General features: G+C 50.4%; 4 protein-coding genes across 6 annotated transcripts in view; 2 read left to right on the top strand and 2 right to left on the bottom strand.

Moving 5' to 3' along the window:
- Nucleotides 1-8: 8 nt before the first annotated feature.
- Nucleotides 9-2185, bottom strand: LOC146257804 (uncharacterized). Its single transcript, XM_084675068.1, has 3 exons — nt 2011-2185; nt 1107-1668; nt 9-1016 (listed from the first exon to the last, which is right to left on the bottom strand). The coding sequence occupies exons 1-3, from the start codon at nt 2183-2185 to the stop codon at nt 215-217; spliced, it is 1539 nt and encodes a 512-aa protein (XP_084531194.1). The 3' UTR covers nt 9-214.
- An 856-nt stretch (nt 2186-3041) lies between these two features.
- capn5a (calpain 5a) lies at nt 3042-17680 on the top strand. Of its 2 annotated transcripts, XM_084674355.1 has the most exons (14): nt 3042-3060; nt 3482-3594; nt 5350-5509; nt 8069-8200; nt 12264-12469; nt 12586-12778; nt 13182-13375; nt 13945-14022; nt 14346-14541; nt 14715-14837; nt 15059-15255; nt 15372-15493; nt 15701-15837; nt 16115-17680. In XM_084674355.1, exons 3-14 carry the CDS (start codon nt 5354-5356, stop codon nt 16295-16297), a joined length of 1917 nt encoding a protein of 638 aa, XP_084530481.1. In that variant the 5' UTR covers nt 3042-3060; nt 3482-3594; nt 5350-5353; the 3' UTR covers nt 16298-17680. The 2 variants fall into 2 exon arrangements, with proteins under 2 accessions (XP_084530481.1, XP_084530480.1); XM_084674354.1 differs by lacking the exon at nt 3042-3060 and having other exon boundaries at nt 3440-3594.
- On the bottom strand, nt 10408-11683 carry ompa (olfactory marker protein a). The gene is made up of 2 exons (XM_084674356.1): nt 11473-11683; nt 10408-11236 (listed from the first exon to the last, which is right to left on the bottom strand). The coding sequence occupies exons 1-2, from the start codon at nt 11557-11559 to the stop codon at nt 10808-10810; spliced, it is 516 nt and encodes a 171-aa protein (XP_084530482.1). The 5' UTR covers nt 11560-11683; the 3' UTR covers nt 10408-10807.
- Nucleotides 17681-22401: 4721 nt separating the features above from the next.
- The window catches only part of myo7aa (myosin VIIAa), a 33097-nt gene continuing 28838 nt past the window's right edge, over nt 22402-26660 (top strand). For both annotated transcript variants that reach the window (XM_084673833.1, XM_084673834.1), the window contains exon 1: nt 22402-22419. In XM_084673833.1, coding sequence (XP_084529959.1) covers nt 22402-22419 — 18 coding nt within the window. The remainder of the gene's footprint in view (nt 22420-26660) is intronic.

Raw genomic sequence — 26660 nt, forward strand, 5'->3', positions numbered from 1 at the left:
CAGACCCTCATAAAACATTTATTTATTAAACAATAATTAACTGTACCATTTGTTTAAGCTTTTCAAAGTATTCAATATGTTGGGGTGCTGTGGAAATCTTTAAATATTATGAATATATTATCAAGTGTGTGTATGATTGTATATTCTAGTGTTGTTTTCTCAGTGTTTCTCTGATCGTATCCTATTTGCCATCTTCTGTACTGTGGCTTCTACCTCATATGTCCATTTTGAAGAGCGGTCTCTCCTGTTCTGGAGAGTCTCCGCCCCGTTTCCCCGCGTCTCTCTCCTCGCCAGCGTCTCTGTCGGGAGGCTCTAGCGGGTTGGCGCTGGCCGCCGTCATGATGGCGTTGAGCCGAGTGAGGGAGAGCGAGCGCTGCTTGGACCTGGGGGTGGGGCCTGTCTCCGAGGGGGCGGAGTTTGTCAGGTGACCGTAGCGATGCCCCTCCTCGTCGTACTGGTATAGGCGAATCACCCGGCTGCGTCGCGCTGGCCTTGGTGGAGAGCACACCCCCTCATCATCCACGCCGTCTGTTCTCTCTTCCTGCTCTCCTCTCTCCTCGTCCTTTCTCTCCTCATCTGGCTGTAACCCCGCCTCCTCAGGTTCACTCGCTCCTCCTGAATAACTACCCCCAGGTCCACTCTCCTCCAACCACCCCTCGTTTTCTCTCCTCCATCCACTCGTTCCCCCCTCTCCCTCCCTCTCTCCTCCGCTGTCTCTCTGCTCCTCACGCTCCTCCCTGCTGTCTCTCCTCACATCAGCCTCTCTTCCGTTGTTGTCACATCCCTCAAGATAGGTGGCAGCCTCCGGCTCCTCCTCCTTCCCTCTCCGGAAGCTTCTTTGAGGCTTGGCGGGCGGAGCTGTCGTTAAGGACGACTCCCCATCTGTCCGGAATGCCCCGTTGTCACATGGGTAGGGCAGGGTCGCCATGGTAACCTGCGTGTGGTGGTCTGGGACGGCGGTTTGACGGCGACGCCGGCTGAGGGAGCGCATCTTATCTCGGGTCCCTCTCATGCACCTGGAACGGAACACAGAGGGGTATCATCAGGGCGGTTATAGGGGAAACCACCCATGACAAACATAGTCTGTGGGGCATCAAATACGTTACCTTAGAAGGGGAGCTCTGCTCAGGGCGCCAGAGCTGAACCCCACCAGGAACGTCACCACCACGGACGCCGCTACCGCCCCTGCAAACTGTCCGTCTGACACCGTGGAGCCACTCCTCCCTTCCTCCTCACACTGACCCTCCACACCCCTCTGTGGTCTGGCTACTGGGGCCTGCTGCCCTCCATCACTCTGGGCCTGCTGCCCTCCATCACTCTGGGCCTGCTGCCCTCCTCCACTCTGGGCCTGCTGCCCTCCTCCACTCTGGGCCTGGGTCAGGAGGGGTGGAACCACACAGTCAGGTGGTTGAACTTGACCACGTTCTTTCCGGTCCAGATGGGGTCTACTGTGGTCATGCTGGTCTGGGATCGTGTGTAGCCGGTATGAGTGCAGTGTCATTCCCTCTGTGTCCTGCAGGAGGCAGTAGTAGAGACCAACGTGGTGCTGAGTGACAGTGTTTATCTTCAGACTGCCGTCACTTTGCATCACTACAGGGTCGTCCTTGTTGCCACGGAAGCTGTCGTTCTGGACCTGGCCAAATGGGGTGTGCCAATACTGGACCATGTCTAAAGACAGAAGGATTCAGGAACATTTACTGAACATCTGTCTCACACTATTATATTAAGATGTGTGCCTGCCTGTGCATATACATTTACATTTAGTCATTTAGCAGACACTTTTATCCAGAGCGACTTACAGTAAGTACAGGGACATTCTCCCCGAGGCAAGTGCCTTGCCCAAGGACACAACGTCATTTTGCATGGCCGGAAATCAAACCAACAACCTTCTGATTAATAGCCCGACTCCCTAACCGCTCAGCCATCTGACCCCTAGGTAACCCATAGGTCTATGTACATTATTCAACTTCCTCAAGTGTGTGTTTGTGTGTGTGTGTGTAACCTTGTGACCTGTATGTGTTTGGTTCCCACAGGGTAACATCAGCCGTCCTCCTGTGTGAACCTTGACCCCTGTGGTCTCCTGCAGGGTCAGAGGGCTTCTGTCTCTGGCCACACCCCCTGGAGCCACACAGCCAATCAGGTGAGACCAGAGAAGCACACATCCCAGTAGCTGTGCAATAAACATCCTCACAGATTCTCTGAACTGTATGGAGAAAAAAATCACATTTATTTGAGTGTTGTAATGCGTAAATATCTGATGACCAATAAGACCTGCAGCTAATCAAAAATGTGTCTGTGAAAATGTGATCATGACAGCCTACTAAAGTGACGTTTTGTATTGGATGGATTGAGGCTACTGTACATCTGTCAACACAAACTTTCAGAAAACTCCAGTTTTCTACTGAGGATATATATATATTTTTTTTTTTTTACTTACTGCTTCGTTTTGTTAGTCAGCCTGTTACACCCTGGTAAAGGTCTGTGTGATCTCCACTCGCGATGACAGTACGGTAGAATGTTGTATTCGCTCTCTTAGAAGAGAGCTCTCTAGAAGAGAACTGGTGAAGTGTAAAGTGCAGTTTCTCACATGACACTTGTGTGTCCGGTCTCAAGATGTTAAAGATTAATGGCATCATCAGGAGCAGAAGGCGTCTGTGATGCCACTAGCACCACAAATTACGGTTGTTACTTCAGAAGTATAGTTTTTTTTTGTCATACTTTTTACCTTGAATTTTGTTTTTAGTTTTATTCGCCCTCGAGCTTATTTCAGTATGTATTTCTCTGTTTTCACTGCTTGCGTCTGTAAGTTGGATGATTTATTGTCTATTTTAGCGTGATTACTGCACATTATGAATCTGTGGTATATTATTTTGTCTGGAAAGATCATAGAATAATGAATAAGCTAATCAAAATCCACTTTTATCTAGTACTACCATTGAAATGCCACCAGAGGTCCCCATTCCACGCGAGTTGCATGAGGCGCTAATAAAATTATACTTTTTACTACGGTTTTTACTTTCAAAATTTCGGTGCCCCCCCTAATCGATTATTCGTGAAATGGTAATGTTGTGTGTAAAGTATGTGAGGCATTAAAGACAGAGTTATATGTGAATACAGTTAATAATAAACGTGTTAAAATGTTTTCCCCTCTGCGTGCATCACCTAGGCGTACAGTAGGCTACATTTAAAATTGCGAAACACTGTCTAATAGACAGTCTATATATGCTTTGGCTGCTAACTTTCGTATTGCTATTCCAGCGCACAGATACGGCCAAATTAACATAGCAGTCGGAATAAAATCGTTTCACATCTTTTTCTTGGGGGAGGATGGATTGGCTGCCTTACTAGTAGCAAAACAATTAAAGTGGACACGTAGTCTGTATAAGATAATGTGACACATGCTCTGTTCACCTAGCGTTTCGCGCCACGGCTCCTCCTCCTCCCCCTCCTCATGCGTGTTCGCTTCTGTCAACTCCCGCAGCTAGAAAAACGGAGCAAGAAACCGTACATCTTCAGGAAGAGACTGGGAGACAAGGGACAACAACGACGCATCCCCGGAGAACAGATACGTCATTGAGGTATCCAAAGCCCCAGGTAAGTTAATTAAAGACAGAGTTACCTCATGGCAATCTCAGAATCTGTTTCCTGTTTCTATGGACTTGCTTGAACTGATATTACATCTGGGAAAATACTCCCTTTCCATAAAACTTCGTGAATTGCACGGGTAGTAGACACTTGCCTGGTTTTTAATTTAAGTTTCTACTTTTTGTTAGAACAAAAACATCAATAGGCTACAACGGCGTTTATATTACTTAGAAGTTTTCAAAAAGTGAGTAAAATGTCTGCTGAATCTAAATTGTCCACAGCTGGTTCGTGTGACTCATTTAAACATAGTTTAGCCGGCCATGATGGTCTTAAGAATGAGGTTATTGTTCCATAGTTTGGTCGCAGTGTTGATATTGCGCTCAAAGAGTCACAACACGGAACCACACCCTACGACATTCGTTTTGGTATCCGGTGTAGTTCATGCACAGAATATGTACCGTCTCCCCGCATGCTACTTAGAATGGAAAAGAGAGCTGAAAGATTGAAAGAATACGAGGAGGAATCGGTGACGGTCTAGTTGACAAACGGACTGATTTTGACAGGTGGAGATCATGTTATCGCCCCCCCCCCCCCCCCCCCGCCTGTCTGCCTGCCTGCCATGGGCATCTCCAGTGCTCCATATCATTGACCTTCTCCCTGCCTCCTCAGTTTCTCTGCACAGAGCTGTTATAGTTCTGCTCAGAGGAAAAGTTCTTACCTGGGAGTAAATGAGTCATATCTTCATGGTGCAGGATTCTGTTGCTCTCATAGTGGTACCTTGTGGTTAAACATTACTGTTGTCTCTCCTCACCATCTCCTCTCTATTTACTTCCTGGTACAGGGAAGAGATGGAGCAGATGAATTATTAATCACTGGTTACAGACACTACCCTTGCAGAGATTGCACACAATCACATCTGTATGTTAACCTCAGTGTGGTACGTGAAGTGCAGGCCTTCTGCTACAGACTTTAATATGATTACAGTCCCTCCACATCCCATAAATGGACTCCATGGCAACCAGTAACCTGGTCAAATCTGCCGAAGGACCACAGAACATGAAGCGACTACGCATTACTCCATAGTTCATGAGTAGAATCTAATGCTGTCTGTTTCATCACGTCTGATGCTAGTATATCGTTCTGTGACTGGAATGCAGTTCTTTTTTCAGAGAGCCGGTAAACGTACTGTGCGCGTTTAGCTGCCCTGTCATGTGACTGGATCTCTGCTGTGTGTTTGTTTGGCAGTGTTTGTATGTCCTGTTTAAAAGGAGGATATACACGTTCTTTGTGTGAGTCAGTGTCGGACCGGAGTCATGGGACAACAAACTGCTCACACACTCTCTAATACTCTCATTACACTCAATACCACATCAATGTGTGCTTGGTTATCCAGAAAACATACATGTTACCATCTAGGGGCTTGCCCTTGTTGAAAGTAGTAGACTTTAACTATTCCAATGTTTCTAATGTAACAGCTTGCTCTTGAACTCTTTCTCTCCTGTTGTCATGGTGACAAAGCCATGAAGCCAGTCTTCTGTCTCTAAATGTCAAAACTTTTTTTTCTTCCACACAGCTTCAGAGAGGATCCCACGGAGACAGATTTAATAAAAGTGTGTGTGTGTGTGTGTTTTGACAATGTCTTAGTAACGAGTGTGTGTGTGTGTGTGTGTTTTGACAGTGTGTTAGTAACGAGCGTGTGTGTGTGTTTTGACAGTGTGTTAGTAACGAAGGTGTGTGTGTGTGTGTGTGTGTGTGTGTCTCCAGGGGTATGGTGGTGTCGTACGAGGGCCAGTCCTTCTCCTCTCTGAGGAGGCAGTGTCAGCAGAGCGGAGGTCTGTTTGAAGACCCTCTCTTCCCCGCCTCCGACCAGTCCCTCTTCTATCAGGCCAACACCATAGGCCGCATCACATGGAAGAGACCCAAGGTGGGTGTGGGTCTTCCTGATCAGAGCGTGAGAGGGGGGGGAGGGGTCAGTCAAGGTTGCAAACACAGCATGTGGAATGGTTGGAATTTGCTCTCTACGGATTCCTATTCAACTGGCCTTGAATTTCAATGTGTGTGTGTGTGTGTGTGTGTTTGCATTTCTACCACTTTGACCTGCAGTAGTTACTTCTCTCTCTAATACCAGCAGTACGCTAGGCAGCCTGTTTTCAAAAGTGTCTTTCCACGGTCAAATAGTGAACGAGTGATTAATAAGTGTTTGACTTTTGTACATATACTTGACTTGGATTGACGTGTGTGTGTGTGTGTGTGTGTGTGGTTTCTATCATTTTACAGTTCAGAAATGTATCAGATTTCCTGGACCACAATGGTCACATAATGACTGGAATGGGTCCTTGTTATCCTGTGAGTGGGCCCATTTCCTGTCTCTAACGTATCCCTCTCTCTGGGGTTCCAGCTGGAGTGACAGATGTTAGGGCTAAGTGGCTGTGGATTAGATGACCGCATGTCCAGTGTGTGTGCTGGGAGACACCCTGCTCCTACCTCTTGATATACTAAAGACCAGTGAGTTCCTGGATCAAGTGTTTTATGCTGCTGTTGCTTCGCTCCCCTTTCTGGCCCCACCGTCTTACCCATGGCAGTCTGGCTTCCCTGTGTGTGTGTGTGTGTGTGTGTGTGTGTGTGTGTGTGTGTGTGTGTCTCTGTGTGTGTGTGTGTGTGTGTGTGTGTGTGTGTGTGTGTGTGTGTGTGTGTGTGTGTGTGTGTGTGTGTGTGTGTGTGTGTCTGTCTCTCTGTGTGTGTGTGTGTGTGTGTGTGTGTCTGTGTATCTCTGTGTCTCTCTCTCTCTCTATCTTGCTCTGTGTGCTCTCTCTATCGCTATCTTGAGGTGTGACAAAGCAAATACAAAGCCTCTCATTGATGCCATTATGGAACAATGATCTTTATGGATATATGAACCGGATAGAGGGAGGCGAAAGAGACATTCACAGTCTGTGTACTCCTTACTCCTGCACAAAGACGAGAGAGAGAGAGAGAGAGAGAGAGAGAGAGAGAGAGAGAGAGAGAGAGAGAGAGAGAGAGAGAGAGAGAGAGAGAGAGAGAGAGAGAGAGAGAGAGAGAGAGAGAGAGAGAGAGAGAGAGAGAGAGAGAGAGAGAGAGAGAGAGAGAGAGAGAGAGAGAGAGAGAGAGAGAGAGAGAGAGAGAGAGAGAGAGAGAGAGAGAGAGAGAGAGAGAGAGAGAGAGAGAGAGAGAGAGAGAGAGAGAGAGAGAGAGAGAGAGAGAGAGAGAGAGAGAGAGAGAGAGAGAGAGAGAGAGAGAGAGAGAGAGAGAGAGAGAGAGAGAGAGAGAGAGAGAGAGAGAGAGAGAGAGAGAGAGAGAGAGAGAGAGAGAGAGAGAGAGAGAGAGAGAGAGAGAGAGAGAGAGAGAGAGAGAGAGAGAGAGAGAGAGAGATTTTTTTTTGACAGACAGAAACAGTACATGCTGACTAATGACCAGGAGGATCACATCCATCTATGATGACGAGGAAGAGTGAGTTATCCGGCAGGAATGTGTTCCCTGAGCCAGCTGGGCTCATGTTCAGTCTTGTGCCGAGGTTCAGGTTGCCGCCTGAGCCCTTAGACTGAGCCTTGTGTTCAGCAGAGCCTCTGAACGCAGCGACTCTTAACGCAGCCTGTCTGTTCCCCTTGGTGGCTGGCGAACGCAGCGTTGAGCAGGGAGCCTGAACACACTGTGACAGTTGCATGGCCCCTGGGAGAACACACGCACAGATGTGTGGAGGGAGGGAGGGAGGGGGGAGGGAGAGGGGGAGAGAGGGGAAGAGTTGGAGAAAGACAGAGAAGGAGATATGGGAGAATGAGTGAGACTGTCTTTAGAGAAGGGCTGAGGGAGGTAAGACTGACAGGTTACCCAGCGTTAGATGGTTCTCCTATGGGTCTCCAATGGGTCATGTTCAGCTCACTTAACGACAAGACTCTAAATACGCTTGTTTTGTCGCTTTAGTTTTTCGACCTACCTTAATTCCTAATCTTGTGTTCACCTGGCTGAACTGTGAGCTCTGCTCTGTTGTCTAATAGAACGCCTAAAACTGGTCCGACCAGTAGATGCACCAGGGTACTCCCTTCCAGATGTTGGGATTCGAGATGTTAAGAGGGGCCTGGGCGCCACCCTCTGTCAGTCTGCTACACCGCTGCCCTCTACTTAGACTGTGGTCCGGCCTGCACCACAACCAAGCCTGGGCCTCTCCTACAGCTCTAGGCAGGGATGCTGCTCCCTGATGGGGCTCGGCAGGCATCGGGCTGTGGGCGGGGAACAAGAAAGGGAGGAGAAACCGGTTTGTTAATTATCTTGTGGTTCCAGAATCGCCCGCCCGCCCATTCCCTCCACCCCACCCAACTATTAGTGGGCGCTCAGAAGACAGATAACATGTTTACTCTCTTTTGATGGAAAAAGACTGTCGTAAATGTGGTCACTGCTATTGAAAAGAAAGTGAAACTCGCCCTGATTCACTTGTCTCCCTCTCTTCTCCCTCTCTTTCTCCCTGAAGGACCTGTGTTCAGATCCCCACCTGTTCGTCAATGGGATCAGCGCCCACGACCTGAACCAAGGCCAGCTTGGGAACTGCTGGTTCGTTGCCGCTTGTTCCAGCCTAGCCTCCAGAGAGGCCCTCTGGCAGAAGGTGTGTGTTTGTTTTGGAGGAACTGAGGGTGTGTTCTTGTGTTCTATGTGGGAGGTAATAACGAGTGACTGCGTAGCGCCTGCGTGGATGTGAATCTCAACACACACACGGGTGTTAGTTTAAATCAGTGAGTCATGCTCAAGGCAAGGTGAGCGGTCCTGCCTCTTCCTGGAGCCAAGCCCAGGTGGAAGCACTGCGTTTGGGGAACAGTTAGCCGTAGTTCCCCTGGTCTCACTTGGAGCCATGACCTGAGAGACAGACAGAAGGAAAGAGATGAGTGTCACAGGGTGAAGGGGGGGGAGGGGGGAACAGCATGTTGTTCAAACTCCACTTGGAACTGTGTGTGCTTGTGTCTGTGTGTGTTTCCACTGAGTTCTCCAGATTCATCAGTCTGGGTTGTCTCAGAGGGTTGTCCTGGTTCTCTGTGTTCCTGGCCAGTATGCTCTCCTCATAGACCTGCCGTCCTCCCAGGATCCTCTGTGTTTTCCAAGCCTGTCTGGGGCTGGAACATCACCTCCATGTGCAGAGCTCATGGCTGCACAACCTCACGGCTGGGCCTCACGGCTGGGCCTCACGGCTGGGCCTCACGGCTGGGCCTCACGGCTGGGCCTCACGGCTGGGCCTCACGGCTGGGCCTCACGGCTGGGCCTCACGGCTGGGCCTCACGGCTGGGCCTCACGGCGGGGCCTCACGGCGGGGCCTCACGGCGGGGCCTCACGGCGGGGCCTCACGGCGGGGCCTCACGGCGGGGCCTCACGGCGGGGCCTCAGGGATGGGCCTCAGGGATGGGCCTCAGGGATGGGCCTCAGGGATGCTGCCGGCTCTCACAGAAACAGTCCAGTCAACTCCCAGCTGGAGTTACTGCTGGCATAATTAGACCCTAGAATGTTCCTTTCCTCTTTTCTGTAAGGCTTTGTAATCAACACCGGGAGGGAGGGAGGGAGGGAGGGAGGGAGGGAGGGAGGGAGGGAGGGAGGGAGGGAGGGAGGGAGGGAGGGAGGGAGGGAGGGAGGGAGGGAGGGAGGGAGGGAGGGAGGGAGGGAGGGAGGGAGGGAGGGAGGGAGGGAGGGAGGGAGGGAGGGAGGGAGGGAGGGAGGGAGGGAGGGAGGGAGGGAAACCGACAGACAGAGACTGGTTCTCAACACAGTCGTGTCTGATAATCTGGCAGTTTCCTGTGGGGGGCCAGGGTCTTGTTCATCCAGGAAACAGCTGGTGTGTTTGAGGCGCTGCTCTAACAGGCTAATCAACCTTCTGGGACAGAACACACACACACACACACACAGTCAGCAGCCTGCCAAACCCCTCTTGGCTTTATGGCAGTTAAAACACTTGGTTCAGTAACCTACATCCTCCACAGCGCTAGCCTGATGACGGCCCCGGGCCCTGTGCATGGGCTGCTGTCAGGCATGACAGTCGATCACAGATCAGGACGGGAGGGAGAGTTTTGTTTGGGAGCTAGGGGCTGAGGCGAGATGTCCCCTGAGGATTCTGTTCAAGGTTCCATAACTATGCAGAGCCGCTAGCGAGCAAGGATAAGCTGTCGCCTCTGCTGGTCAGGAGAGACAACGTGCCGGGGGGTGTGCGTGTGTGTGTGTGTGTGTGTCGTCTGGGTTGGAAGGCCGTAGGGGGAGAGTGTTGTGATGCAGAGGGGGGAGTAATGGAAGTTAATGGGCTGTTTGTGTTGCATTGATGGAGACGGAGGAACGCTGTCTTCCACTTCTATTAGACACATATAACTAATGAGAACACAGTCCCTCTCTCTCTCTCATGCTCTCTCTCTCTCATATGCTTGCTCTCTCTTTCTCTCCCCCCCCCCCACTGCTGTTGACTGGTGTCCGTTCACGCTGTAAACACACATGCTCACGGCGCATGTTTCCTGAGCATCGCTCTCCACTTAGTAGTCCTAGTCTAGAGGGCTGTCAGAGACACTTCACAACCCACCTGAGCCCCCCCTCTTCCCAACGTCCTGTGTGTGTGTGTGTTTCAGAGAGTGATTTGGGGCTCTGTATTGATTGCCCTACTGTAGCAATGAGCAATAGCTAAAGTTAGCCTGTGGCTGCACCCATGTCACTGTTCTGCTCTGCACTGCTCTGTTCTGCGCTGTTCTGCTCTGCTCTGTGCTGCTTCGCTCTATTCTGCTCTGCTCTGCGCTCCCCAGACACCAAGCCCAGCACACACAGAGACCAGACAGGCAGAGTACTGATAGATCTGTTTAATATGTTACCCAACAAAGGACACATACAGCAGATGTTTATGACAGGCAGACATGCAGTACATCTAGTAACCATAGTGATTTGGGGTGGGGGAGGTGTTTGCAGATAAGTTGCCCCTCCAACATTTTCCAACGATGATAATATAAACGAGACATTCATGATCTATGCACTCACCGTTTTGATTCAGTCCCACGTGTCTTTTCAAATTATTTTAAAGTATTCTCTCCACACGTTAGAAACACACACAAAAAAAGACAGATTTAAGTGGAGACCAAAACACAGAAGGGAGCTATAACAAGTAGAGCTGGAGTTCAGCTGTGCGCTACGTGGGAGCCCGGACGACCGTGTCCTCCTCCTCTCCTCCGCTACGTGCCCAGGGGTTGAAAGGTCGCACTCATTTCTCCTCAAACTCCACAGTGCAGCTGAGCTTCGAGGCGTCCGTTCCCTCCTTGAAGGCAAACAGGAAGTACATGACCTTCCTCACCTTGGCCAGCTCGGCGATCCTCTCTCCGAACTCCTGGATGTCCGCCTCCAGGAACTTGAGGGGCGTGTTGTCGGGGTCGCCCGCGTTCCTCCAGAAGGTTCCCACGGGCTCCAGCAGCTGGCGCGTCATCAGGTTGGTCAGGTCCGGGGTCCACAGCTGGCAGATCCCGCTGACCGTCACCCGGCCCTGGCCCACTAGGCTCACGTGCCAGCGGGAGAAGCGGAGGTCCTGGGTGGGGAAGTCCAGCCGGTAGACGGCTTCATGAGGGAGGAGGAGACGCTCACCGTCCTGACGCTTCTGACCCGGGCGCTGGAGGAACGCTGCGCGGTGACGCATCAACTGGAGGAGGGGTGGGAAGGGAGGAGGAGGGAGGAGGGAGGAGGGAGGAGGGAGGAGGGGGGAGGGAGGAGGGAGGAGGAGGAGGGAGGAGGAGAGAGGAGAGAGGAGAGAGGAGAGTAGAAAAAGTGCAGCATTGGAGAGGAGATTACATGGGCAGTGTTGTTACCATCACCACGCTCACACCAACTAATCCCATCTAAACAATACGAACCCCGTCTAAACCACATCCACCTTACCTCTGTCAAAGACGAGTCCTCCGTGAAGCTCATCTCCAGAGTCTTGGAGGGGGAGTCTGCCGTGTCAGTGTCCGCCTGAATGCTCATCCTCCTGGGATAGGGAGAGGGCTCTGCCTGCCTGTCTGGATGTTGTGTGGGGGGTCTGGCTTAGGCTCTCTGGATGTTTCTCTCCCACTGCCTCTCTTCTGCCTCTCTTCTGCCTCTGCCTGTGGCTCTGTGTGTCTGACTGACTAGTTCTAAAACTCTCCTCCTCTTATGTCATCTCTCTCTGTCCCCTCCCTTTTTCCTCTCATTCACCTCACCTTCTCTCTCCTCTCTCTGTGTCTCTCTCTCTCTCTCTCTCTGTGTCTTTTTCTCTCTCCCTCCCTCTCTGTCCCTCTCTTTGCTCCCCTGAGGGCAGTATGGATGGTCTGGTTGGGGCTGTATTGATTGTGCTATGTACAGTGAGGGTGTGGGGCTGGATACACGAGCGAGGGTGTGGGTATAGTTGAAGTGAGAACAGGGGGGGGGGGGGGGAGAGAGGGGAAGTGCCGTGCCGACTGATGTGTGATGTCACTAAGCAACAGGCGCGGATGACGTGAGACCAGGGACTGTGGGAGGCTGCTGAGGGCTTCTGGGAGTCTGGCTGGTCATAGCTCACTGGCTTGTTTTATTTATGGCACACACACACACAACACAGCAGTCATTGTGTGTGTGTGTGTGTGTGTGTGTGTGTGTGTGAATACATGGGATAAACCTTCCTCTGCCAGGAATTGTTCCTCCTTAACAGCGACGGCCCCTCTCCACCACAGGTCATTCCTGACTGGAAGGACCAGGAATGGGACAAGCCAGAATCCTACGCCGGAATCTTCCACTTCCGCTTCTGGCGTTTTGGCCAGTGGGCGGACGTGGTCATTGACGACCGGTTGCCGACGGTGAACAATGGCGAGCTGGTGTACTGTCATTCCAACGACAGCAACGAGTTCTGGAGCGCGCTGGTGGAGAAGGCTTATGCAAAGTACGCCCATCGACCAATCACAGCAGAGGGAACGGGTCAGACTGTTTGTACGAAGTTGTGTATTAGACGTGTGTGTGTGTGTGTGTGTGTGTGTGTGTGTGTGTGTGTGTGTGTAGGCTCCATGGCTGCTATGAGGCTCTGGACGGGGGGAACACGGCTGACGCCCTGGTGGACTTCACCGGGGGCGTGTCGGAGCCTCTGGACCTGGTGGCTGACAGGCTGAAGGACGACCAGGACAAACGCAGCGAGCTGTTTGAGAGAGTCCTCAAGGTCCACAACAGAGGAGGCCTCATCAGCTGCTCCATACGAGTACGCACACACACACACACTCGCGCACACACACACACACACACCTTCGCACACGCACGCACACACACACGCACACACACACACTCGCACACACACACACTCGCTCACACACACACACACACACTCGCACACACACACACTCGCTCACACACACACACACACACACACCTTCGCTCACACACACACCCGCTCACACACACACTCGCTCACACACACACACACCTTTACTCACACACACACACACTCTCTCACTCGCTCACACACACACCTCTCTTCCTTCAGGTTGGATATCTGCCCTCTCAGAATGACTGACGAGTCATGCAGCTAAAAACGGGTCACAGTAATAAAAGGAGGTTTTTAATCGTGTGTCCGGTGTGTGTGTGTGTCCGGTGTGTGTGGCCAGGCGACGTCGTCGGCGGAGATGGAGGCGCGTCTGGAGTGCGGCCTGGTGAAGGGCCACGCCTACGCTGTGACGGACGTGAGGAAGGTGCGTCTGGGCCACGGCCTGCTGGCCTTCTTCAGGTCTGACAAGCTCACCATGATCCGCATGAGGAACCCCTGGGGACAGAGGGAGTGGACCGGACCCTGGAGCGACAGGTGTGTGTGGGGGCAGCTCTGTCCCAACTCTGCTTCATTTCATCTCCATAGGATAAGCATTCTGTTGCAAATAATAACGATAAACCCACTATTTATTCATTGAAGCTACTTTAGCATATAATAATGCACCTAAAATACAAACGTGAGCAAGGGCAGCAATTGCTGTCCTTCGCTGACATGTGCAATTTAGCGAGTAGGGGAAGAATACAGTTAACTTATTGTAAATTTGCAAGAACTATAGACTAATACAATAACAGGCTTAAATGTACTGACAACATAAGTTATACGACTTACAGTTCTCAACGACGCACACACGCAATCTCAACTGCGGTGTGAAGCGCGTGTCCCTGCTATTCTCCGACATGCACTCTAACAATCACTGCTGACAGACGGCCTTTTGTACAGCCCTATTTCTGATACCGTGGCGGCAGAAATGTTGCTGTGGCGGGCCGCCAGAGCTAAACACTGTGTCAGGAGAGACACTGTGTCCTGATGCTTGCACAAATACATTATTAGGACATTCAGCTACATTTCTTAGCTCCTCTCTGTCTGGGCCTCTCTGTGTGCAGCTCTGAGGAGTGGCAGAAAGTGAGCAAGAGTGTGAGAGAGCAGATCGGGATGACAGTGCAGGACGACGGAGAGTTCTGGTGAGTATGCAGTCAGATGGCTGAGCGGTGAGGGAGTCGGGCTAGTAATCAGAAGATTGCCGGATCGATTCCCTGCCGTGCCAAATGACGTTGTGTCCCTTCACCCTACTTGCCTTGGGGGGGGGAAATGTCCCTGTACTTACTGTAAGTCGCTCTGGATAAGAGCGTCTGCTAAATGACTCAATGTAGATTTAAATGTGAGGACCACGACCTCTGACCTCCCCAGCCTGCCACTGCTCCCTCTAGCCTGACATGGTTGTCCCTCTGTTCTCCCCCCTGACCCCCTCCGGTCATGGCCCCTACCTCCCTCCCTCCGTGTTCAGGATGACGTTTGATGACTTCTGTGAGCACTACACAGACCTGATCCTGTGTCGCCTCATCAACACGTCCTACCTGAGCCTCCACAAGACCTGGGAAGAATCCGCCATGACGGGCGCCTGGCAACGTCTCGACGACCCGCTGACCAACCGCTCGGGAGGCTGCACCAACAACAAACACACCTTCCTCCAGAACCCACAGGTGTGTGTGTCTGTGTTTTACACGTGTGTGTGTGTTTTACGTGTGTGTGTGTGTGTGAGGTTGTGTGCTGATGTAACCTGTGTGTGTGTGTGTGTGTGTGTGTGTGTGTGTGTGTGTGTGTGTGTGTGTGTGTGTGTGTGTGTGTGTGTGTGTGTGTGTGTGTATCTCCACAGTACGTGTTTGACGTGAAGAAGCCCGAGGACGAGGTGTTGGTCTGTCTTCAGCAGAAAGACAAGAGAGCTCGCCTTCGAGAGGGCAAGGGAGAAAACCTGGCCATCGGCTTTGAAATCCACAGGGTGTGTGTGTGTGTCCTTGAGAAAGCATCTCAAACACAGTCAGTGGATTGAACGTGTGTGTGTGTGTGTGTGTGTGTGTGTGTGTGTGTGTGTGTGTGTGTGTGTGTGTGTGTGTGTGTGTGTGTGTGTGTGTGTGTGTGTGTGTGTGTGTGTGTGTGTGTGTGTGTGTGTGTGTGTGTGTGTGTGTGTGTGTGTGTGTGTGTGTGTGTGCGCGTGCGCAGGTGGAGATGAACAGGATATACCGCATGCACATCCCTCAGCAGAAGGTCGGGGGGAGTGTTTACATCAACTCCCGGAGTGTGTTCCTCCGCATCGATCTGAAAGAAGGTCGCTACGTCATCATCCCTACGACCTTTGACCCTGGTCTGGAGGGAGACTTCCTGCTCCGAACCTTCACTGATGTCCCATCAGACAGCAAGTACGGAGCCACCCCTCCCCCACCACCACACACACACACACACACACACATACACACACTGATGGTGTGTAGACACTCATCCACACTCACTCCTCCTGCCCTGTCGTCCGTCCCAGAGAGCTGACGGTGCACCAGCCCCCCCAGACCTGCTGGACGGGGATGTGTGGCTTCCCCTCCCTGGTCACCCAGGTCCACGTGCTGCAGGCCGACGGGCTGGCAGGACAGGACTCCAACGGAGGTACGAGCTGTCTGTCTGTCGGTCTGGAGCTGTCTGTCTGTCTGGACCTGGAGCTGTCTGTCTGTCTGGGCCCGGAGCTGTCTGTCTGTGTTTATATAGTGTTCTGATGCCATCTAGTGGCTACATCCAGGTTTATCATCATGGCTGAACTTCACAGGTTAATGTGTTTAGTTCACAGACGGGTGTGTGTGTGTGTGTGTCCTGCAGCCTCCGACCCGTACGTGATCATCAGGTGTGAGGGGGACAAGGTTCGCTCTCCGGTCCACAAAGACACCCGCAGCCCTGCGTTCGACACCAAGGCTCTGTTCTACAGGAAGAAGGCCCAGAAGCCCATCCAGATAGAGGTGTGTTACCTGACTGTGTGGGAGGCAGCACAGTGAACTGTCTCTAGCATACTCACTCACTCTTCTTACCTCTCCCTCTCACCTCCCTCCCTCTCTCTCCTCTCTCACCTCTCTCTCTCTCTCCTCTCTCCCTCCCTCTCTCTCCCCTCCCTCTCTCTCTCCTCCCTCTCTCTCCCCTCCCTCTCTCACCTCTCTCTCCCCTCTTTCCATCACACCCCCACCCCTCTTTCTCTTGCTCTCCTTCTCTCTCGTGTCTTCTTCTCTCTCCTCCACTCAGATCTACAACAGGAACATCCTGATGGATTCCTTCCTGGGTCAGGTGACCTTGACAACTGACCCCAATGACCTCAAGCAGCAGCACACGGTGCACCTGAGAGACAAGGGAAATCGCCAAGACAACGACCTGCCCGGCACGCTCACCATCACCCTGCTGACGAGCAATGTGCTCACCAACATCTGAACCACACACACACACACACACACACACACAGACAGCATCAACATTTACCCCCACACGCCTACATATTACATGATCAGAAGGTCGCTTCTGTACTCTTGTAACTTCCTCATTCGAACTTTTGACAGCTCTCCCTCCTCCCTATCCAGCGCTGTGATTGGACAAGCCATAACCACTTTGTCCAGTAGGAGACAGCAGAGCCGTGCTGAGGCCAGTAACAGAGTATGCTTGGTCAAAAGTGCCTGTGTCTGTATAGACAGCCTATATATGTGATGTGGTATAGACATATACATGTGCTAACTCTGTACATCTTTATATGGCATGTCATCATTATACATCATATACCAATCAGGACATTTTCTATTTCTAGTATTATTTGCCAAATGTTTAACTGTATATCAAGTGATTTATCTGGACATATCTGCTGGGGGGACCAAAAATACAGTAGCCATACCTCACTGTCAGCAATGTACCAACCATAACCTATCTAAACCACTGACCACAGCCTTCACAAGGTCAGTGCCAGTTTTGGCCACAGGGGGGCAGCACAGATTAAGCCCAGGATCATCCAGGCCTCCTTTCAGATGCACAGTTTAGCACTAATTTAGTTAATTGAACTTTTGCTCGATTGAAGTTCACAAAAATGTGTTTACCAAATGATTTTAGCATAACAAGACACATGTTGTCGTGTTTTGTTTTAATTTTGTCCTAAATGTGTAGATTGATGAATACTTTGTCATGTTTACCTATAACACAGAACTGATGTATAATATACATGTGTTTAAGTGCCTCCCTTTGACTTTGCTGTTCCTGTTTTTATAGTTCTTCCTTCATCCCAGCTGTGTTCTTAGCAGGCATATGTTGGCTGCAGTCTAGGTACTATAGTTTTTAGAATACAAATTCACAGTCGGTGATTTTATGCTCTCAGGAGAACCGTCAGTGAGTACAGTCTGGTGGCTGGGAACTGGGTTAGGTCGACAGACAGCCAGTCTTGATGTTGAATGGTGGTCCACTGGGATTGGTCAGAGAGAGTTTTCCAGTCAGAAGCTCTGCGTCTGGATGGCGAGGAGATTAAGTTAGAGTTTCACACTAAAACTGCTGCACTTAAAAGCTAACTCCTCATCTTTGTTTTCAGTTGGGACCCTCACTTTGAAACTGAAAGTTTACAGTCTAAACGATATGTCCATATCTGTACAAGCAACCAAAGCAACTGGACAGCTGCATCTGTCTGTTTTCATTATTTTGGATGTGAGGTTTACATGTCTCTGATGTTGCGGAAGTCTTTTTCTACGGGTTATAAGGTCAACGTCACTCTGCTCTCTTTTATATTGTCAATCCTGTTTACTGTGATTATCTTTATTGTATTAAACGCAACTTACAATTACATTGTGTTGAAGAAAGTGTCTGTCCTTCCTTTACATTTGTTTTTTGTTTGTGTGTGGGGGGGGGGGCTCCTGTTCATTGTGTTTATTGACTGACTCCCTGAGTGCCACTCTTCACCCTGCTGGGACTCAGTGAGGTGTGAGGAACACTCCCATCAGCCTGTCTCTCTGAACCACTGCCATGACCTTTACCTCCACAAGACCATTAAGTCAGGAGGATTGAATGAGTGGGGTGTGGGGTTTGTGATGTAAGATTAGTGACTGTGTTAGGAGTGTGCGGAGAGGACAGTATTTGTCTTGGGTGTGTGATAGAACAAGCCCACAGTTCTGTGTGTGTGTGTGTGTGTGTGTGTGTGTGTGTAAGAGTGCTCCTGGGTCTAATTACTGAATGTGTTTGACCTCACTATGTTGCGCCTCAATGCCCCCCACTGGCTTCCACCCCCCCACCCTTCTCTCTCTCTCTCTGCCCCCCCCTCCCTCACTTTTTCTCTGTAATGGGGATCAGTGTGGCAGTGAATGAGCTGGTTTCCGTGTCACAGCTAATACTTCAGAGAGAGGGAGAGGAGCCAGACTTGATACTGTCACAGCAGGTGTCGGTGTAAGTCGCCGAGGAAGACGTGAGAGAGATTGTCCTCTGTCCCTCATCCCTTCATCCACCAGTCCCCTGCGGACCCCACGGAGACCTGGACACCCGTCCGGAACGAGGGAGGGAGAGACGGAAAGAAGAGATTTCAAGACCACTCTTGAGGTGAGAATATGGACAGTTACAGGGGCTTATAGAGTCACCACAAAGCTGCTTAGGTGTGTGTGTGTGTTAAAGAGACAAGGTTTCTTTTTGACATGCTTTCTGGTAGTTTAAGGTTTGATGGTCAGTCAGTACTTGCAGTTGAAATAGCAATTATTTAGAATAAGAGATATGAAATATCTAGTAAAACATTCTGCCGTAGTTCCTTCCTTCAGTTGTTTGCATCGACAGTCAATATTTAATGGCACTTTTAAAAAAATTGATGGAAAATGTTCATTAGCTGTGTAACATAATACTTTTGTTGACAATCATACTTTTATTGAGGACATAGAAGTGGTGGAAGCGCAACATGCCCTCTGAGCAGGAAATTCAGTGAAAACAACTTTTAACTCCATGTGAAATGAGGGTGTTCACACACAGAAAATAATGATTAACTAAGCCCAGTTCCCGTGTGTGTCCCTGTTTGGGCTCCCTCCCATTGCTTTAAAAAGCCGTTTAGTTCAGGTAAACATTCCTCCGTCCTCCTGCCTCCCGCCTCCACCTGAGTCTCTGCAGCCCCTCCCTGGTCACTCACTCAGCTTTTGTTTTACTTATCACTCCTAGGAATTTGAAATCACTTTCTCCGGGAGCAGCTCAGCTGATAATGGTCCAGCCGTGTGAAAATATTGGGTGGAATTCAGTTAACATCAAACCCTGAATAAACTAGATCACTAGATTCAGCTACCCTCCAACTACCGACACATTAACTTCCAGCTACTATCTAACTTTGCATTAATCTCAAACATTATTTGACACAAAAATGTATTTCTGATTTTTTTCATGTGGACTACACAATCTTTTCATCCTCTCACTAATAATTGTCCAGCAGACAATCAGTCTGTGTCCCCTACACCCTGGGGGCGGAGGAGGGAGGGTGTAGGATGTGGGAGGACATGGGTGAAAGGGGAATTAGGAACTGCAGAGGAAGTACCCTTTATCAACGGTCTAATTGCGTATACATGCAGCTTCATGCGGAGAGAGGACACATTGGACAGGGCTGGTTGGAAGTTTGATGGTCGTCGTCTGGTTGTGTTTTCTGTGTGTGGTATTTGTAGTTGGATGTTGTTCTTGGGTGGTTGAATTCCTCCGGTCTGGGAGCTCTGGGTTGTGAAACAACGAACGATGAAAGTTTCGGTCATCACTGAGGTGATGGAATTACAGTCCGCTGTTCTCTCAGACACTTGTGGTCAGACAAGCTACAACAATGACTGCTGCAAGCCAGGAGAATTCAAGAATTTAACTGAATCTCTACCATTCTGCCCTTCATTTCTGTCTAACTGCCACTTTTCTAGTTTTCCAAGGAGACTTATAGACTCCTTTTATGGACTCCATTTGACAGTTTGAAACTTAAATATATACACACACACACACACACAAATACACACGTGTGTGGTTTCAACCTGTATCCTAGACCTCTGCAAGGGTAATTAGATGCTAAAATATTGATAGGGAGTGTGCTATTTGTGTGTGTGTGTGTGGGTCGCCCTTGTTTTTGATTCCCTGGAGAGAGTGAGAGAGAGACATACAGACAGAGTGAGAGAGAGATAGACAGAGTGAGAGAGAGACATACAGACAGTCTGAAAGAGGGAGCTAGTGAGAGAGGTAGAGAGAGAAAAGAAGTGGGCAGTGCAGTGTGTTTTGTTGGACTATAATATAAAGATGTCAGTCATGACGCAGGTTCTCTGTCATGAGGAAGGTTCTCTGTCATGAGGAAGGTTCTCTGTCATGAGGCAGGTTCTCAGTCATGAGGAAGGTTCTCTGTCATGAGGCAGGTTCTCTGTCATGAGGCAGGTTCTCTGTCATGAGGCAGGTTCTCAGTCATGAGGAAGGTTCTCAGTGATGAGGAAGGTTCTCTGTCATGAGGCAGGTTCTCTGTCATGAGGAAGGTTCTCTGTCATGAGGAAGGTTCTCTGTCATGAGGCAGGTTCTCAGTCATGAGGAAGGTTCTCTGTCATGAGGCAGGTTCTCTGTCATGAGGCAGGTTCTCTGTCATGAGGAAGGTTCTCAGTCATGAGGCAGGTTTTCTATTATGAGGAAGGTTCTCAGTGATGAGGAAGGTTCTCTGACATGAGGCAGGTTCTCTGTCATGAGGAAGGTTCTCTGTCATGAGGAAGGTTCTCTGTCATGAGGCAGGTTCTCAGTCATGAGGAAGGTTCTCTGTCATGAGGCAGGTTCTCTGTCATGAGGCAGGTTCTCTGTCATGAGGCAGGTTCTCAGTCATGAGGAAGGTTCTCTGTCATGAGGAAGGTTCTCTGTCATGAGGCAGGTTCTCAGTCATGAGGAAGGTTCTCTGTCATGAGGCAGGTTCTCTGTCATGAGGCCGGTTCTCAGTCATGAGGAAGGTTCTCTGTCATGAGGCAGGTTCTCAGTCATGAGACAGGTTCTCAGTCATGAGGAAGGTTCTATGTCATGAGGCAGGTTCTCTGTCATGAGGCAGGTTCTCAGTCATGAGGCAGGTTCTCTGTCATGAGGCAGGTTCTCAGTCATGAGGAAGGTTCTCTGTCATGAGGAAGGTTCTCAGTCATGAGGAAGGTTCTCTGTCATGAGGAAGGTTCTCTGTCATGAGGCAGGTTCTCTGTCATGAGGCAGGTTCTCAGTCATGAGGCAGGTTCTCTGTCATGAGGCAGGTTCTCTGTCATGAGGCAGGTTCTCAGTCATGAGGAAGGTTCTCAGTCATGAGGAAGGTTCTCAGTCATGAGGAAGGTTCTCTGTCATGAGGCAGGTTCTCAGTCATGAGGCAGGTTCTCTGTCATGAGGAAGGTTCTCTGTCATGAGGCAGGTTCTCTGTCATGAGGCAGGTTCTCAGTCATGAGGAAGGTTCTCAGTCATGAGGAAGGTTCTCAGTCATGAGGAAGGTTCTCTGTCATGAGGCAGGTTCTCTGTCATGAGGAAGGTTCTCAGTGATAAGGAAGGTTCTCTGTCATGAGGAAGGTTCTCTGTCATGAGGAAGGTTCTCTGTCATGAGGCAGGTTCTCTGTCATGAGGAAGGTTCTCAGTCATGAGGCAGGTTCTCTGTCATGAGGAAGGTTCTCAGTGATGAGGAAGGTTCTCTGTCATGATGCAGGTTCTCTGTCATGAGGAAGGTTCTCTGTCATGAGGAAGGTTCTCTGTCATGAGGAAGGTTCTCTGTCATGAGGCAGGTTCTCTGTCATGAGGCAGGTTCTCTGTCATGAGGAAGGTTCTCTGTCTGACACAAGGATTCTGTGACCAGAAAGTCACAAGTCGAAAACTCAAACTAAATCTTGTTTAGGGAGTGTAAATAATGCAGACTGATACATACACACTCCCAGACACACAGACAAGCACACACGCACCTATGCTCCACTGCACCAAAACAACAGAGGTGGATAATTAGATCTGGCGTGTTTGGTTGCCGTGGTGACCGATACAATGTCATGTGCCGGGGGTTGAGGAGTGGACACGAGTCACGTGGCACGGGTTGGAAAACGTGGTGGAGGGTGTGTCTTCCGTCTGTGTGTGTGAATTGTATTAGTGTGTGTGTGTGTGTGCTTGTTAGGGGGTTCAGATTAGCTGTGATTGTATGCACCCCCCAATCCCCCCCAGCCTTGAATTAAATGATCCAGAGGAAATGAGACAGACAGGAAGGTCTGTCCTATAATCATGACACCAGCCTGTGTGTGTGTGTGTGTGTGTGTGCGTGTGTGTGTATGTGTCAGCTGGTCTGGCCCCCAGGGGTCCACTAAAACTGAAAGGCCACTGAGCGACAGGAACCCAGACAGTCTCCACACGCTGTCATCTGGACAAGATTTGCTAAGGACTCCATGTGTCTGGGGCTTTCGTGTGTGTTTTCCGTTCAACATAATTGCTACAGAAAGTGTGTGTGTGTGTGTGTGTGTGTGTAACATTCTCCCTCTTCTCCCTCTGCAGGGTCTTCTCTTGGCTGCTTCTGATGTCCAGGAATAAAACAATCAACCAGAGTCATGGTCATTTTACAGCAGGTACGCACACACACACACACACACACACACACACACACAGAGGAATGTCCCAAAGACTCTTTCGAAATGGAGCCTGCCCTATAATTGTTCAGCACCGCATGTGTGCTTCCATGAGTGCTTCCGTGTGTGTGTGTGTGCAGGCTTACGTCAGTCACTCAAATGTCCCTGTCACTAGTGACAACACACGTAAACATGGAGGCCAGGAATAGCAACCCCCTACAGAGCGACGGAGTCAAACACCGTTAACTCATTATGGATAAGCTGATTAGGCCACGGCTGGACTATTGTTCTGCTTTGATTCAGCTCTTCCTCTCTCTCTGTCACACCCACACACACGCTCATGAACACACAAGCAGCGGTTTATACTCTATAGGAAGCCTGTTCTGTCAGCTCCATGGCCTAAGCGTTCATGTGAGTTATCAGAGTGTATACGTGTGTGTATGTGTGTGTGTGTGGCGGTACCCTTGATGTTCAGCGAAAACAGGGCTCAACTCGTCAGCCTTTCTGATCGTCTAATCACCCCTGACAAGGGCTCCTTTTCAGCGCGGAGCAAAACAGGAGGGGGAGATTGAACCGGCAAACTGGGACACTCACACGAACGAAAAGACATACTCGCACATCAGAGGACCCCCCCCCCAGCCTCTCTCTAATGGTCTCTGCCAGTCTCTCTTCTGGGTGTGAGTGATCCCTTCAGTTACAACCTCATCCTCGGATCTCCAAAGTTCGAGGGGAAGGAAAGTTTTACTTAACGGAGGAGAAGATTCGGACGTTCCCGGACGTTCTTGAGAACGTTTCGAAGGACGTTCCGTGAACAAGCCTTCTTCGAAAGCCTCAGTTCTCGGGACCGAGAGACATGATCCCCCCCCAAACAGGTGGTGGACCCTAAGTTGAGGTTTCCATGGAGATGAAGGACATCCCCTGGCCCCTGGAGGGCTGGGATAGCACCGTGCGCCGTCTCAGCTACAAATACCCCACCCTCATACAGGTAACCATGGATACACACAGCCGTGGACATCGTAAGCATCAGACAGCGTTGAGTGTGAGGACACAGCCAGCATTGCTGTGTCTCGTGCAGTTGTGGGACGACCCTGGGATGCTACAATGTGTTTGTCGTTCTTTCAGTGTTCAGAGCATGTGGGGAGAAGTAACCTGCTGGAGGTTTTTTGTAGTCGGTAGAAGGGCGTAGAGGGAACTGTTGTTTGCTGTTTGCGACGACCGTTCCGGGTTGGTTCGTTGTGGTGACTGTTGCCATGTTCTGGGGGATGTTTTCCCATTTCAGATTCCATTCTGATGATAGGGTGGCATTCACCCAGTTCCCTCACTGCGCTCTGACAATGGAGGGGTGAGGAGAGGGCACAGGACGGGGGAGGGCTGGAGCGGAGAGGACAAGAGAGGACTGGACTGGACAGGACAGGAGGAGAGGGCAGGAGAGGATAGGAGAAGACAGAACAAGCACCATTGGGGGAAATGCCCATGCGACGGAACACATGCAGGCTACGCACACTTACGAACACACACACAGGCAGTCATGTGTGTGAACTAGAATCTGAACACAGTGACCTGTCGGGGAGGTTGTTCGGTGTCAGCTGTCGACAAAATTTGCCAATCACTGTGTCTCTCTCTGACCTTTGACTCTCAGTCCTATCTAAATGCAAATTAGATAACACCCTATTGGCCACATAAATCTCCGTTCACTGTGACATCACTGTCTCGCTTGTTGTTTATTGTTCTCTGGTCGGCTGGTTTTGTGGTTCACTGGTTGCCTGGTTACTTGGAGGACTAATGTCAGTTTTGCCATCTTCAGCTGCTGCTTGCTTCCTTTGAGGTTTGAAGAAGTGAAGTACCTCACCCCGGCCACCAGGGGGCAGGCTGAGGGCTCCAGAGAGGACCCCCACGCAACACTCTCTCTCTCTGGGACTTGACACGGCCTGAGAGGTGCAGGAAACAGGCCCGGCTGTTGAGTGACTTGTAACATGACACTCCAGCATACCGAGGGAGGGTTGTTCCAGATCAAACCCTCATTCAACTATCTTAGAATGCACCTTGGAAAATCTGAACCCACGTAGGGAAGTCACAGTTTGGGATGTGTTTAGCCATGCTTGTTTATGCGCGTGTGTGTGTGACAGAGGCGTGTGTGTGTGTGACAGAGGCGTGTGTGTGTGTGACAGAGGCGTGTGTGTGACAGAGGCGTGTGTGTGTGTGACAGAGGCGTGTGTGTGTGGCGTATCCTCAGTCCTGCTGAGACGTGACTCTCTGTGTCAGTCGTCCTGTAAGTGAACACTCTGCTTCTCCTGAGCATATCCAAGGAGAGCGGCACCGCACGGCTGCGTCTGAATTATTTACCCGTCGGGGGACGTGCGCTCACGGCGTTGGCAAGGGACTCGGACATGACATCATCATTGTCACACTACGAGTTGTCATTTAGCTTGGCCATACCGACACACACACACACACCTACATATACCTGCACACACCTACACACACCTACACACACTCAGAAGACGATAGGTGAAAAAATCATATTACACCTGTGACATCACAATGTTGTTTAAGGAAAGGGTTAGGGTAAGGTTAGATATATAGTTAGATGTGGCCTTCATCCGATCTCTGACCTTGCTACTACATCTCACCCCATTCCTGTTGTAGGGAAGAGGTTAACCCCAACCCTAACCCTAAAACTAAAACCCAAACTAGCAGGAACACAATGGTGTTTGTCGCAGCGGCAGCTCACTTCCTGACCCCAGGGGGTGTGTTGATTGGGTGAAGGCTTCACAATCTCTTTTCTCTGCATTTAAACTGCTGTCATTGGGAGACTGGGCCTCACTTTGGAGGGCGGAGTGACCCCCCCCCCCCCCCCTTCCCAGAAGATCTCCAAGCAGTTGATCTAATTCAAGCCGGAAGCTGTCCACTTTGCTCAGTCTTGCTGCCTGTAAGAGACACCAATCTGATAAGGTATGTGGAGGGGGGGGGGGGGGGGGGGAGAGTGAAATAGAGGGAGAGAGAAAGAGGAAGGGAAGGAAGGACTGGGGGAGGAGCCAAACATAGGCTAGTTGTATGAATAATTGAGGATGTGGTTCCTGATAGTGTGTATGGTGGCATTGGCCCTCTCTACATGTCACAGGTGTGTGTGTGTGACAGCTGTGCTCTGTGTACTGTGGTGTACAGTTCAAGCACCAGCTTTATACCCGAGGGGAGTATTTACTTAATTAAACAGACATACATTACTCTGAGAGACAGAATATTCACCACCCCCAACCCTTCTTGTGCTCTTCCCTCCCTCCCCCCCTCCATCCATCCCTCCTCCTGCATCCCTCTCCACCCCTCACCCTAGGTAGCCAGCCCCGGTGAACACATGTGCTGAGGAATGACATGCATAGAGAGAGAAGTAGAGAGGTAGAGAGACAGAGAGACAGAGAGGAAGGAGAGAGAGGTAGAGAGACAGAGAGAATAGATGAATGGAATAGGCGAGAGAGAGGGATGAGCAGTGGTCTGGATCAGGAGGGATAGCAAGCAAACACACAGCACTGTGGGCCAAGATACAATTTCCTTAGGAGCAGAGGGAATGAAAGAAGAGAAGAGAGGAGAGGTGGAGTGTCTTTGGGTCTGGTTTCATCCTCGATCCCTGAGTCTCTCTCCGGGGAAAGACTCCAGACATCGCTGTCTTGGTTCCTTTAATTGAACTCTATTTTTAAAACCTCAGTGGGATTTAATATTTTGGGATGTAATAGTGTTTGTTTGGGGCTTTGTTGACCCGGAAGTCTGGACTCGACCGCGTCTTCATTTCCTGTTGTTCCCGCACACCACCAGAGCTCACACCTGGAGGGGAAGTGACATCACGCAACTGCTGCTATCAGGGTGTGCGGTCGGTGAGGTGTGCGTGGGGTAGCTGGTCTCGATGCTGGAGGTGGTCTGGGTGTGTGTGTGGTGCTCTCAACGCGGTGGGCCGTGACCTGCTGGAGTTCTGTTGCTCCCTCTGCATGACTCGGGTCTGAGAAGGGGAGTCTGGCTCTGGAGTCTGGATCCACACCTTGGACTAGTTTGCATTCTGAGACTCCGATCGACCTGAAGGCTTCAGGTGATCTGGTGAAGACTGTTCAGGTTGGGGATTATTGGACGATCGACTAGAAAGGCGTGTGTGTGTGTGTGTCGACTCATTATTGGATAGAAGAAGATGTACAAGCGACGAGACTATGTGGACCTATACGAGAAGGACCAGGCCAAATGGGCGCTGATACGCAATG

This window comes from Hypomesus nipponensis, chromosome 15, assembly GCF_054491055.1.
Source record: "Hypomesus nipponensis isolate SF chromosome 15, ASM5449105v1, whole genome shotgun sequence".
Classification (NCBI taxonomy): Eukaryota; Metazoa; Chordata; class Actinopteri; order Osmeriformes; family Osmeridae; genus Hypomesus; species Hypomesus nipponensis.

Excerpts from the sequence above, each read along its gene's own strand:
- LOC146257804 (XM_084675068.1), bottom strand. The coding sequence starts at position 2,185 with ATGTTTATTGCACAGCTACTGGGATGTGTGCTTCTCTGGTCTCACCTG. Across the intron at positions 1,669-2,010 it reads TGGGAACCAAACACATACAG|ACATGGTCCAGTATTGGCAC; the intron begins GTCACAAGGTTA and ends TTCTGTCTTTAG. Across the intron at positions 1,017-1,106 it reads AGCAGAGCTCCCCTTCTAAG|GTGCATGAGAGGGACCCGAG; the intron begins GTAACGTATTTG and ends GTTCCGTTCCAG.
- capn5a (XM_084674355.1), top strand. The coding sequence starts at position 5,354 with ATGGTGGTGTCGTACGAGGGCCAGTCCTTCTCCTCTCTGAGGAGGCAG. Across the intron at positions 14,542-14,714 it reads CCTTCCTCCAGAACCCACAG|TACGTGTTTGACGTGAAGAA; the intron begins GTGTGTGTGTCT and ends GTATCTCCACAG. Across the intron at positions 15,256-15,371 it reads GATGTCCCATCAGACAGCAA|AGAGCTGACGGTGCACCAGC; the intron begins GTACGGAGCCAC and ends CGTCCGTCCCAG.
- ompa (XM_084674356.1), bottom strand. The coding sequence starts at position 11,559 with ATGAGCATTCAGGCGGACACTGACACGGCAGACTCCCCCTCCAAGACT. Across the intron at positions 11,237-11,472 it reads AGGACTCGTCTTTGACAGAG|TTGATGCGTCACCGCGCAGC; the intron begins GTAAGGTGGATG and ends CCCCTCCTCCAG.